General features: G+C 46.2%; 1 protein-coding gene and 1 long non-coding RNA gene across 2 annotated transcripts; both read left to right on the top strand.

The window, feature by feature from the left end:
- The first annotated feature begins 505 nt into the window (after window positions 1-505).
- On the top strand, window positions 506-11,226 carry LOC136951762 (cullin-5-like). Its single transcript, XM_067246360.1, has 19 exons — window positions 506-580; window positions 1,295-1,404; window positions 1,821-1,920; window positions 2,370-2,546; window positions 3,194-3,335; window positions 3,510-3,655; window positions 3,747-3,827; window positions 4,002-4,095; window positions 4,179-4,309; window positions 4,537-4,644; window positions 4,751-4,815; window positions 4,913-5,045; window positions 5,222-5,353; window positions 5,475-5,598; window positions 5,916-6,091; window positions 6,480-6,641; window positions 6,951-7,069; window positions 7,273-7,396; window positions 7,914-11,226. The coding sequence occupies exons 1-19, from the start codon at window positions 557-559 to the stop codon at window positions 8,106-8,108; spliced, it is 2,343 nt and encodes a 780-aa protein (XP_067102461.1). The 5' UTR covers window positions 506-556; the 3' UTR covers window positions 8,109-11,226.
- A 458-nt stretch (window positions 11,227-11,684) lies between these two features.
- Window positions 11,685-14,031, top strand: LOC136952196 (uncharacterized). Its single transcript, XR_010877817.1, has 4 exons — window positions 11,685-11,755; window positions 12,985-13,056; window positions 13,142-13,250; window positions 13,959-14,031. It is a non-coding gene; the product is annotated as an uncharacterized lncRNA (long non-coding RNA).

The raw sequence follows: 14,031 nt of genomic DNA on the forward strand, positions 1-14,031 counted from the left end.
AAGAGGTAATACTGATTAAAGGGTGTGTGTGTGTGTGTGTGTGTGTGTGTGTGTGTGTGTGTGTGTGTGTGTGTGTGTGTGTGTGTGTGTGTGCGTGCGTGAGAGAGAGAGAGAGAGGGAGAGAGAGAGAGAGAGAGAGAGAGAGAGAGAGAGAGAGAGAGAGAGAGAGAGAGAGAGAGAGAGAGAGAAAGGATGTGTGTTGCAAGCTTGTATGGCTGTCTTGTCAAGTCAAATCAGGCGGCATTGCCTTTTCTGTGCCCCAGTAAGAATTTGATATGTTCTGTGCTATTTTTAGATTTGCAAAGGCAGAAATGTCTGCAATGTTTTTAAACACCTGAATAACCTCGTGACTCCATTGGTGAAAGACCACTGTGCTGGCAATACAAGTCCCATGATGTACTGCACATCTGAGCTCCCACTTCATGAATTGAGTGTTCATTGGCTATTTTTTACTGCCTGTTAAGTACATTACCTAATGCTTTTTGCTGGAGACTGGACAAGCAGCTGTAGCCTCAACTCGCGAGACTGAATGCGTGAAGTGATAAGTTGAGGAAACATGGCGACGTCAAATTTGTTAAAGGTAAGAATCACTTTAACACATCATATTTCCACAATTGCATAGAAATGTATTGACCTCTTTGTCTGTTGTCCATGCCAAACAAAGTAATTGAACTCGTATTTAAAGAAATAGTAGCGACTGTTTGATAAGATCATGTTTGCACTGAATTCAAAGGTCTGGTCTCTCCTTGCTAGTTAGCCAGCTAGTGTAGCTAGCTAAGCTATGCTAGGTTATAAAGCCAAGGTAGGCAAACGGCAAGCCCTGCTAGCCAGCTGTACTCTGTCACCGCTACAGTAGCCAGCTAGCTAGTTGCAACCGGCGTACGTTTTCCCCACGCTATTCAACCAACAAAATCGTTCATGGGCAAGGCTCGGTTTGATTTTGCAAAGGACCTGTGCGTTGTGGAATAGTGGTCGAATATGCAAGCTTGCCCAGGTGGTCAAATCATCATAAAATGATTAATAGCCAGATAACGTTAGCTACGCGCATATGTTAGCCAGTTGGTAGTTGCACCTGACAGCTCGGTCAACTTCACAGCCACAGTACTGTATACTTAGCAATTGGCGGAAGGACATTTTGAAACTGTATCATTCCCCTGCTTACATAAAGTGGGAAATAGGGAATGTAATGTCACTGTAATGAATGACTTCTAGTTAATTCTTGATGATTGGTGATTATGATCTCCTGATTTACTGGTACATACTAAACCCAAATGTCTATCTCTCTGTTCTCTAGAACAAAGGTTCTCTACAGTTTGAGGACAAGTGGGATCTGATGCGCCCCATCGTTCTCAAGCTGCTGAGACAGGAGTGTGTCACCAAACAGCAGTGGTTTGACCTCTTCTCGTAAGAACACCCATCTGAGCCCATGTTCTCCTCTACACACTAACACCACAACACAGTCCCCTGTAACACACACACACACACTAATATACACACACACACACAAACTTGACCTCAGTTGCTGTTCTTCTCTTGTGCACACACACCTGTCCAGTTCCATTCTCACTTCACAAGAAGAATTCAACACTGAATATTGATTAAGGGATTTAGAAATATCTCTCTCTTTTTGGTTATTATAAATATTTAGTTTGCTCAATTGCTAGGCTATTTTAGTGAATTGTAACAATACATGGAATAGTTAGGCTTTGTTTCACACACCATGGCACTTTATACAGGTCTGTATGATGTAGGGCAAGGGTCAGAGAATGTCTTGTAAACATTTACCACCCTCTCTCCCTCACTATTACCTGTTCTTGCAGAGATGTGCATGCAGTATGTCTATGGGACGACAAAGGCCCAGCTAAGATCCACCAGGCCCTCAAAGAAGACATCCTAGACTTCATCAAACAAGCACAGGCCGTAAGTGTGTGTGTGTGTGTGTTTTGGTAAAGAAATACATTTACCTAATATACTCATTGCCTGTGGCTGCAGCCTGATCAGATTACAGAGGCTGTGGTTGAAGTATGCGATAGCAGATCAATACCACCGTTGATGCTGTCAGATGTTGACTGAAAGGCAGGTCAAGTTCTCTATGAAAGCAGCAGGGTGCTTAGGCCAAGCCCAACGCTGACATACTGACCCTCCGTAACTCCAGAGGCGTCGTTGTGATTCTCAGAAACCACCGCCGTTATTGGAAAGCGAAATATGAAGTGCGTTGGTAACGGCAGTAGAGAAGCACATGCTTTCACCCATCCAGGCACTTTGAGATCAGAGATGTACTCTGTGAGTCACAGGCTGCATTTCTGTTGAATTGAAACGTCTTTTGACATTTGACCTCTGACCTGTGTGTGTGTGTGTTGCCACGGCAGCGGGTACTGAGTCACCAGGATGACACGGCCCTGCTCAAGGCCTACATCGTGGAGTGGAGGAAGTTCTTCACCCAGTGCGACATCCTGCCCAAGCCCTTCTGCCAGCTGGAGATCACCCTGATGGGGAAGCAGGGGAGCAACAAGAAGTCCAACGTGGAGGACAGCATCGTCAGGAAGGTGAGGGAGAGAAGAAGAAGAGAGGAGGGAAGGTGAGGGAGAGAAGAAGAAGAGAGGAGGGAAGGTGAGGGAGAGAAGAAGAAGAGAGGAGGGAAGGTGAGGGAGAGAAGAAGAAGAGGTGAGGGAGAGAAGAAGAAGGGAGGAGGGAAGGTGAGGGAGAGAAGAAGAAGAAGAGAGGAGGGAAGGTGAGGGAGAGAAGAAGAAGAGAGGAGGGAAGGTGAGGGAGAGAAGAAGAAGAGAGGAGGGAAGGTGAGGGAGAGAAGAAGAAGGGAGGAGGGAAGGTGAGGGAGAGAAGAAGAAGGGAGGAGGGAAGGTGAGGGAGAGAAGAAGAAGGGAGGAGGGAAGGTGAGGGAGAGAAGAAGAAGAGAGGAGGGAAGGTGAGGGAGTGAAGAAGAAGAAGAAGGGAGGAGGGAAGGTGAGGGAGAGAAGAAGAAGGGAGGAGGGAAGGTGAGGGAGAGAAGAAGAAGAGAGGAGGGATGTATGAGGAGGATGGAAGGACTAAATCTACTTCTTCCCTGAAGCAGATAAAAACATGTGTTGATGGGAGTAATTGTATGGAGGTAGGAGAAAGGGAAGGGTCGGAAAGCCATGAAGGAAGTGATGTCATATTTAGTGTTCTCCCTCTTTGTCCGTCCTTCCTTCTCCAGCTGATGTTGGACACGTGGAACGAGTCCATCTTCTCCAACATAAAGAGTCGTCTCCAGGATAGCGCTATGAAGCTGGTGCACGCAGAGAGACTGGGCGAGGCTTTCGACTCCCAGCTCGTCATTGGAGTACGAGAGTCATACGGTGAGACACACACTTCCTGTAAACATATTTTTGCATCCCGTTTCATCTGGCGATTGTGATCCTAGTGAGCTCTCGTAAAATATTAAATACATTTTCACTCTTTTCTCTCATTTCTATTTTTCTCTTCTCTTCCGCTCTTCTCTACCTCTCCCTCCTTCCCTCTTATCCACGCAGTGAACCTGTGCTCCAACCCGGAAGACAAGCTGCAGATCTACAGGGACAACTTTGAGAAGGCCTACCTGGACTCCACTGAGAGGTTCTACAGAACACAGGCCCCCTCCTACCTGCAGCAGAACGGGGTCCAGAACTACATGAAATATGTACGTGAGTGAGTGTGTGTGTGTGTGTGTGAGAGATTGTGTGTGTGCACTGAACTAAGACCGGCTGGTGTAATAAAGCTGTCTCTTGCAGGCAGATGCTAAGCTGAGAGAAGAAGAGAAGAGAGCACTTCGGTATCTAGAGACACGTGGTGAATGTAACTCTGTACAGGCAGTGAGTAGGACCACAGAGATGTTATTAAGTGTATTATCATCATCGTTGAAATGCGCTCCTGATTCTATGAGGATTCAGTCGTAATGCTCAATGGCTTGAATCAGTGTTGCAGGATCACACGTGTTTAATGTTCCTCTTCTGTCTTGCCTTTGTGCTGTGTCATGCTTTCCTCAGCTTATGGACTGTTGTGTGAACGCCTTGGTGACGTCCTTCAAGGAGACCATCCTGGCGGAATGTCCCGGAATGATCAAGAGAAATGAGACGGACAGTGAGTTCAGCAGGGTTGGCTGGAAGGCGTTGCTAGCTGCGAGGCTAGGATGTTGTGTAACGTCTAAATGCTTCCCCCTGCAGAGCTGCACCTGATGTTCTCTCTGATGGACAAGGTTCCCAGTGGGATCGAGCCCATGCTGAAGGACCTGGAGGATCACATCATCAACGCTGGCCTGGCAGACATGGTGGCTGCTGCTGAGACTATCACTACTGTACGTACATGCACACACATACACACATGCACACACAGACGCACGCGTGCACGCACGCACACGCAGAAGTTTGTATTGCCATTCTCGTGGGGACTCACAATTCAGTCCCAGTCCAATTCCTGTTTTCCCGAACCATAACAACAAGCAAACACTCACAAATGCAGACCATAGTTTCAGCTGTGTGGACACCTGCATTTACCCTTCACCTGCATTGTGTGTGTGTTCAGGACTCTGAGAAATATGTTGAGCAGCTGTTGACCCTCTTCAACCGCTTCAGTAAGCTGGTGAAGGAGGCCTTCCAGGACGACCCTCGCTTCCTCACAGCCAGAGACAAGGTCCGGAGAGACCTCACCAGACACGCCTCTACCTCACCCACCAGTATTCCACATCTTTAATAAAGGTTTTGTTTGTATTGACTGATGTAATGCATCCATCCCCTAGGCTTACAAAGCAGTCGTCAATGATGCCACCATCTTCAAACTGGAGCTGCCTTTGAAACAGAAAGGGTGAGGGAGATCTTTGTAACGATCCGTTTGTCTTGTTATATAAAACGAAAAAGCTTGTGTTGTTTTGACATGTATTAATGTGCGTATGTGTGGACAGGGTTGGCCTGAAAACCCAGCCAGAGTCCAAGTGTCCTGAGCTGCTTGCTAACTACTGTGACATGCTGCTGAGGAAGACTCCGCTCAGCAAGAAGCTCACGTCTGAGGAGATCGAGGTCAAGCTCAAAGAAGTGGTGAGGGGGTCAAGGGTCACGGCCTGGCTCGGTCTCCCACTGGGGGGCACAGCGTGTTAGGACTGGGGATCGACTGGACTGTGTGTCACGTGTCTCTCTCTCTCTCTGTGTGTCTCTGTCTATCTCTCTCTCTCTCTGTGTCTCTCTCTCTCGTTCTCTCTCTCTCTCTCTCTCAGCTCCTGGTGTTGAAGTATGTGCAGAATAAGGACGTGTTCATGCGCTACCACAAAGCTCACCTCACCAGACGCCTCATCCTGGACATCTCAGCAGACAGCGAGATAGAGGAGAACATGGTGGAATGGCTCAGGGTGAGACTCACACACTCACACACACACCCACTCACTCACACACATTCACTCCCTCCCGCCCTCCACAGGGAACGAGGTTTAGTTTTCCTGACCCTGTTCCTCCTCTGGCCTGTCCCTGTAGGAGGTGGGGATGCCGGCTGACTATGTGAATAAGCTCGCCAGGATGTTCCAAGACATCAAGGTGTCTGAGGATCTGAACCAGGTCTTCAAGGAGATGCATAAACACAACAAGTTAGCACTACCAGGTGAGAAACGCACACAAAGAAACAGTCACATAAAAAAAACATCCTCAGTACCAGCCTCTCTCTCCCTCTCCCCTTATTTTTTGTAATATTTGTATTTTTATATTGTAAATTACTGCAACTTATATTTTATTGTATAGTTTATTTTAATCTAATTCCACTTAGTTTTGCTAGTTATGTACCCTTAGAATAGTTAGTCCTCATATTTAAATGTTAGATTCCTATATGTTTAATGTTTGCACCTTCCTGCCAAAGCAAATTCCTTGTCTGTGCAAACTTTCATGGTGAATAAAACCCATTCTGATTGTGTGTGGCTCCAGCGGACAGTGTGAACATCAAGATCCTGAACGCAGGGGCGTGGTCCCGCAGCAGTGAGAAGGTGTTTGTATCTCTGCCCACGGAGCTGGAGGACCTGATCCCGGAGGTGGAGGACTTCTACAAGAGGAACCACAGCGGCCGCAAGCTGCACTGGCACCACCTTATGTCCAACGGCATCGTGAGAGCTGGAGCAACCCCAAACACACACACTAACACGCAATACACACACACGCAGAAACACACAGACACAATACACACAATAAACACAGACACTAACACACAATATACACACACACGCAGAAACACACAGACACAATAAACACACAGACACTAACACACAATATACACACTAACACACAATACACACACGCATGCAGAAACACGCACACTAACACACAATAAACACACGCAGAAACACACAGACACTAACACACAATACACACACACAGAGACATGTATGCAGAGATGCACTCACACAGACGAGATCACACAAACACGCCCAACATCCATATTCGAATCGTCTCAGAACTCAAACGGTTTGAAAGTGTCACGTCTCCTCGTTTCAGATCACGTTCAAGAATGAGGTGGGCCAGTACGACCTGGAGGTCACCACCTTCCAGCTGGCCGTGCTGTTCGCCTGGAACCAGAGACCACGCGAGCGAATCAGCTTTGAGAACCTCAAACTGGCCACTGAGCTTCCCGACGCAGAACTGCGACGCACGCTCTGGGTAAGAGGACACACACACAGGCTGCAGGGAGTCAGGTGGCTGAGCGGTGAGGGAGTCGGGCTAGTAATCTGAAGGTTGCCAGTTCGATTCCCAGCCGTGCAAAATTAAGTTGTGTCCTTGGGCAAGGCACTTCACCCTACTTGCTTCGGGAAGAATGTCCCTGTACTTACTGTAAGTCTGCTAAATGACTAAATGTAAATGTAGGTGGGTCCAACCAATCAATAACATTTCCATCCCCAAATGTCCCTGCATAGGGAGTACTAAAGTGTTGCTTTGTGTCACCCTTCTCCTGGCGTTTCCCCCCTGTAGTCTTTGGTTGCCTTCCCCAAGCTGAAGAGGCAGGTGTTGTCCTACGAGCCCTCGGTCGGCTCCCCCAAAGACTTTACGGACAGCACGCTCTTCTACGTCAACCAGGAGTTCTCCCTCATGTAGGCCTCTCGCCAGCCTCCTCCTCACTCACAGCCAGTCCTCCAGGGCCACTACAGACCCATCTAGTCTTGCAGTGACATTTTAATACATACCTATGAAGTAAAACAATATATATGCTGGATATTCACGAGTCACTGTTTTCAATGACTCCAATTTGTGGTTTGATGCCGTATTGGTTTGTTTGCGTTGCTGTGGGTTACAGAAAAAACTCAAAGGTCCAGAAGAGGGGAAAGATTAATCTGATTGGTCGACTGCAGTTGACTACAGAGCGAATGAGAGAAGAGGAGAACGAAGGCATAGTCCAGCTTAGAATATTAAGAACTCAGGTAAGTGACATCACTCCACTAATCCGTATGTTCTGGAATGAGACAGCCCTACACAAGGTCCATCTTTGCTCTGCACCCTATCTCTCGCACTCTCTCTAGCTCTCTAACTCTCTCTAACTCTCTAACTCTCGCTCTCTCTCTAGCTGTCTAACTCTCGCTCTCTCTCTAGCTCTCTAACTCTCTCTCTCTCTCTAACTCTCGCTCTCTCTCTAGCTCTCTAACTCTCGCTCTCTCTAGCTCTCTAACTCTCGCTCTCTCTCTAGCTCTCTAACTCTCGCTCTCTCTCTAACTCTCGCTCTAACACTCTCTCTCTAACTCTCTCTCTCACACACTCTAACTCTCTCTCTCTCTCTCTAACTCTCTGTCACACTTTCTCTCTAACTCTCTCTCTCTAACTCTCTCTCTCACACTTTAACTCTGTAACTCTCTCTCTCTCTAACTCTCTGTCACACTCTCTCTCTAACGCCCTCTCTCACACTCTCTCTCTAACTCTCTCCCTCCCTCCCTCCTCTCCCAGGAGGCCATCATCCAGATCATGAAGATGAGGAAGCACATCAGCAACGCCCAGCTGCAGACGGAGCTGGTGGAGATCTTGAAGAACATGTTCCTGCCCCAGAAGAAGATGATCAAGGAGCAGATCGAGTGGCTCATCGAGCACAAGTACATCAAGCGGGACGAGACGGACATCAACACCTTCCTCTACATGGCGTAGAGTCGGCACACTGCCTCGCCCGCTGCTGCCAGCCCACCACCCCGGACCGGAGGAAGAGGAGGGTGGAGGAGGAGGAGGAGGAGAAAGAGAGGGGGGAGGGAGAGGTGGTTGTTTGGTCGGGGGAAACCGCGGCCGGCAGGAGTCGGGAGCGTGAAGATTGTGGTTTGGCTGTCTGACTGGCATCTTGTCTCTAGCGCCCTCCGGTGTTTAAGGAGGGGAGGGACAGCACACACAATTGCCAATGGCAGCTCCGATATGTGACATTAAACTATCCCCTGCCTTACCTTAGTTACAGACACACAGGAGAGCAGCCACGGGAAAGGACAACAGACTTGTCTATACAGATAAAGAGACGTGTTCCCTGGAGAGGACACGAGAGACTACTGGATACCGAGGACAGACTAGTGTACCAAGGAGTGTATTTTGCCAAATCTGTGTGTGTGATGGTGTGCGTGGTAGGCGACTTGCCTTGCTGTGTGTGTGTGTACCGTGACAGCATGCTGCTCTGTGGAAAACGTGTTCATTTGAGGTTCCGTCACAAAGTGTGTGTGTGACCTTTACCTCTCTCCTTTTGCCGCGACATGTCCCCATGGCGACAGTTTTGTGCCAGATGTCAGACATCCTATGGGTTGTCAAGCATAAACAACCATTGTTACTGCATGACATCCCATTGGCCCCTCAGAATAATGTGAGAGACCCCTGTCCTGTCCTGTATGACATCACAATGACCTCTCGTCCTCTGAGACTGGACAAAAGGCATCGCTGGCACGTTCCTCTGCTGCGTATCTCCAGTCAGTGTTTGTGTCTGCATGCCTTCGCCCTGTTTTTAATTTTCTTCTTGAATCCATTCTTTTCTTTTTCTCTCAGCTGACGTGTGTGTGTGTGTGTGTGTGTGTGTGTGTGTGTGTGTGGAAGGTCGGTGTTCGTTTCTAAGTCCCCGAGCTCCCATCTATGTCCTTGACTTTGACTGTCCACACCCCAGCCCCCTTTTCACTCTCTTACTTTTGTCACGCCCTCCAAACACCCAGACTGTTGTCATGGGTGTCATCACATGAACCATCCTGGTCTACAGGTGAGAAGTGTCGCCATGACATTTCTCTTATTCTTCGTCCTAAAGAAAGTGCAATATAATGTTTGTTTTTTTTATCCCACTTGACAGTGTTAGTTAACACCTCCACATTAGTCCATGTGCCAAAGTACAGCACTGTGGTGCTGCTTAGTAAAACTAATGTACTGGCAGACCCCTCACTCACAAGCAGACACAGTGAGTCTTGGCAAACAAAAAAAGATACTGTTACTTTTTCTCTTGCAGCACCGTGTTCAATTCGCAATCCTGTGATTATTTCCTACTTTGTGTTGTCCGTGTGGGCCAGTGTAAACGGGTCAGAGGAAGAGGATGGAAGAACAGGAATGTGTCATGGCAGAGAGTGTCTGTTTTCTTATTGCACTGATGTCACCACTGTCCCTTGACTGCAGGGCGCTGGGCTTTCTTTACAGTAGCGCTCTTTGAAGTGACAGGAAGGGACGACCATTTAGCGGTTGTACCTGTAACTCTTCTCAGTCGAGTTTTGGTGTGGAGAGACGGAGAATGTGTGAGTTTGAATTTTCCAGTTTTATTTATTTCATATTTATATCACAATGTGATTCGCTGTATGAGTTTGTTTTTTCTTTGTTGAGTTTTTCCCGAGAAAGGGTTTGTAAGAGTAGCTCTTTCTAAAGGGTGCTGTTAGTTATGTACACAACCACTTTGTGAGTGCGTTTTTGAAAAGATGTCACTGAAATACAGTATGAGAGTATCAACACTACTCCTCTTGAACTGCAGTTTTATTACTGCCATGGAGGGGAAGTTTCAGCGTCGAACACTCCTGCATGTGGTCGTCGATGACATCTGAATGCAGCAAACGGTGTTGCATTATATCCGTGCAGAACAAATCCCGGAGGTTTTCACACTAATATATTTCTAAATATCCTACCTATCCTGTCAGGTCTGGATCTAGCCTACACTACCTCTAGTCTAGATCTAAACTACCTACATTGGTGTGATTTGCACAAGCTTTTTGCAATCACATTGTACACAAACATACACACATGCACAGATTGCCAAAATTGTCTAAAACGATCCACTCTGCCAGGAAATGCGTGAAGTTGTTTATCGGACCGGTTAGTGACAGGAGAGGTTGAACTACCTGTAGCACAACTCCAGTCAACTTAAAAGGCTCTCAGTTTACCCAGATATCCCCTCTAAAAGTGTCTGGGGACTACAGTTTATGCTGCTTTATCGCTTGATATTTACATGTAGTCATTTAGCAGACGCTCTTATCCAGAGCGACTTACAGTAAGTACAGGGACATTCCCCCGAGGCAAGTAGGGTGAAGTGCCTTGCCCAAGGACACAACGTCATTTTACACGGCCAGGAATCGAACCAGCGACCTACTGATTACTAGCCCGAGTCTCTAACTGCTCAGCCACCTGAATCCCGCCACTAAATGAGACTGTTTGGGCTTTAAATGATGATTGCAGAGAGACATTCGTCTTCCTTTACTCCATTCTCCTAACATTCGTAGATAAGTACCACCTTCAGTTGAATTTTCAGTGTTACAGGTGTTGGGATTGCAAAGCACCATACAAAGTTGTCCATTTAAAAAACATACCTGCTGTAAAAAATGTTAGTTTGTTCTATGTATACATGCACTCTCAATGACTATGTATTCTGTCTTTTATTCATGTTCAACGTGTATCAAAACAACTTTAGTTAAATCGTGTTACAAATGAACAGTATTAGTCCTTGTAAAACAAAACTTTCTCTGCAACGCTGGTTTGAGGATATGTCCTTACTGTGTAGTTGGTATAGTGGAGATGATTGTGTCATGGAGATAATGTTCATGCCTCCCCCACCTCTTGATGATGAATACATATCTGTAGCCTTGATAATGAGAAAACTTGAAAAACTAGGATTTATCCATTACAAAACACCAACTGAATGTTTGACGCTATAAATCATGGACATATGTTATGCAGTCAGGTTCTTCTACTTTGATGTGCTGCATTATAACATTACAATTTGCTTTGACTTTTTTATTGTGTAATATATTTCCTGGCAAATAAAAACTACTGTAAAAAGGGAGCAGGGTGTGTGCATGCTGATTTCTGTTGTCTTTGTATGCTGCAAACGATGCATAATGTATGTAGCAGAATGGTTTCAATGGTCCTAAATACGTTTCTCATGTATTCCATCTTATTTATTTACATTCTGTAAATAAATACAATTCTGAGTCTTATGACATTGAGCAATTTACAAGTCTACTCAATACATTGCATGTGAATGGATTGTGATTGTAAAAGTTCATTGGCAAGAGTTTTGTCAAATGGTATGGAATGTTCTGCGCAAAAGGCGGCAACGAAGAATTATATATTTTTTCTTGCCATAATAGCGTATACATTAAAAAAAAATATATATATATAACGTTTTTTTACGCATAAAGATTAACCGACCTTTTGGTATATTCCATCAGCATTGTTTCTGCTGCCACGGAAGTAACGTCACAAACCGGTGAAAACAGAGCTGAACAGCTTCGCGAGAAGGTTGCAACCATAAAAGTACACTATTAGCTTGTACTCAGACAAAAAAAAGGCAAAACCGTTGGAAAGTAAGAGTTGGATGTCTATTTTTGTTCAACTTTATTCTAACTGTTTGGGCGGTTACCGTATAATTTTAATGTCTAGAATTTAGTAAGCATTACAATAGTGTTTTTACAACTTCTGTTGACAAATTAGCTTAGCAATTCTAGAGCTAGCTAGCTTTCCTAGACAACTGAAAAGCGCACTGTAGTACTGTACGGAACTGTACTGTAGCCTTGCTAGCAAGCGATTCCGAAACCGTAATAGTGTTAATTCCCTACTTACCAGGCTGGCTACCTAGATTGTCAGTAGCTATTGAGCATGCCAAATATAGCATTCTTGCTTTCTGCCTCACGTTACGTCCGGCTGAACCCTTTCACCGGTTGCATTGTTTGATATTTGGCGACGCTAGATACGCTAGCTAGCGTATGATATGTAAACTGTGTGGGATAGCAAGACTGGCTAGCACAATCAGCGCGTAGTTAGCATTAACTTACCTACGGGTAGTCACCAAACTATCTAAATTGATAACCAACGTCAATGCTCAGTCAACTTTAAGTAGCCAACTAATAGTAGTAGCGTGTTTACCTGTGTTATCAGGACGAATAGCTAGTATAACTGTTTCCTAACGTTGACTTTTGACAGCAACAACAAAGAGGCTGCGGTGATGGTGAATGATTGTGGTCCGCCACCAGACTTGGCAGCTAGCTAAATGTATTGTCTCAGAGACTAACTAACGTAAGAGGGTTAGTTTTCCATCGTACACGAATTAGCCATTCAGTAGGCCAGGCCTATTTTTAATCTAGCAATTAGCTTTCCCACCAAATCGCTGGCTGTAGCTGGTTAGAATATTCTAGTTAGAAAAAGATGCCGACCCAGCTAGCGGGCTAGCTAGCTACAGCTCGCTTACAACATATACGTGAGTGAAGTATCTAGCTACGACCCATTTTTATTTAGTATGCGACATAGCAGCGAGCTTTGTTGAAGATTGATCAGCTATTTGAGTTGTTTGTCATTTTAGGATCATAGAACGTCGTGCATACAAGCGGCATTTTGTGTGTACACGAGCTAATTGGCTTGCAACCCAGTTCATTAATGCATGTCACGTTTGTTCCCCTGCTTCCAGCGGATACAGTTTGTCTGAAAATGGGTCCACCTTTTAAATTGCATTCTATTTAGATGGGGCTCGAGCGTTTCTCAATTGTAAAGGCTATCTAGACTGCTTGCTAAGCCTCTAACCACATCTCTCCGGTTTCAGGAATCGTATTGTATGCTGTGCGGACTGGCAGACTTAAAGGCTATAACGTTATTACAAGCGCTGGACAGACTTGTAAGTTGCGTAACAACTGTATGTAACTACACATCGTGTTTACGTTGTACATGATGTTTAGCACGTGTAACCTTGTGATCCGCAGGCCCAGCCCAGCTAGCCACCCCCCGTGGAGACTCCGTGATGCCTGTGAAGAAGAAGAGAAAGTCCTCTGGTTCGGACGATCCTGGACTTAGGAAGTGTAAAATCACTAGGTAAACACGTTTTTGTAAACCCCCCTCCCACCCACCCACCCATTCAGCCAAACGAGTGGGTGTATGCTATGCTCCTCTTCCAGCCTAGCCTGATCCAGACAGCTAACGCAGCAGGATGTCTGTGGGTATCAGGTGTGTGCTCATACTGGGCTGGAACTAAAGCTTTCAAAGCCAGTGGCTCTACCCAGACAAGGGTGGGGTTGCCTTGCCGATGGGATGAGGGTTTCTCTCTCACGGCCGTGTGTGTGTAGTATGTACATCTGTGTGCACTGCAGCTGCTCTGTGTGTGTGTGTGTGTGTGTGTTCTGGCTGCTTGACTGAGGGAACTTAGTACTCAGCACATATTTGTCCCCTTATGCCGTGCAGACCCAGGCAGACAGGAAAGGAGAGAGTGAGGAGTGTGAGAGAGGACGGAAGGGTACCCCTCCCATGTGTGGCGCTTAGTAGTTCTATATTTCTCTGCATGTCTCAGGTGGCTGAGCGGTTAGGGAATCAGGCTAGTAATCAGAAGGTTGCTGGTTCGATTCTGGCCGTGCAAAATGACGTTGTGTCCTTGGGCAAGGCACTTCACCCTACTTGCCTCGGGGGAATGTCCCTGTACTTACTGTAAGTCGCTCTGGATAAGAGCGTCTGCTAAATGACTAAATGTAAATGTACATTTTATATGGAATGTACTACCCCTTTAACACCCTCTTGTCTGTGTTCTAGTTATTGCAGGTCTCAGACACCTGGTCGACTGATCAGTCCAGAGGACCAGTTCTCCAATAAGAAGTGCCTAGCT

Source organism: Osmerus mordax, chromosome 11 (assembly GCF_038355195.1).
Source record: "Osmerus mordax isolate fOsmMor3 chromosome 11, fOsmMor3.pri, whole genome shotgun sequence".
Lineage (NCBI taxonomy): Eukaryota > Metazoa > Chordata > Actinopteri > Osmeriformes > Osmeridae > Osmerus > Osmerus mordax.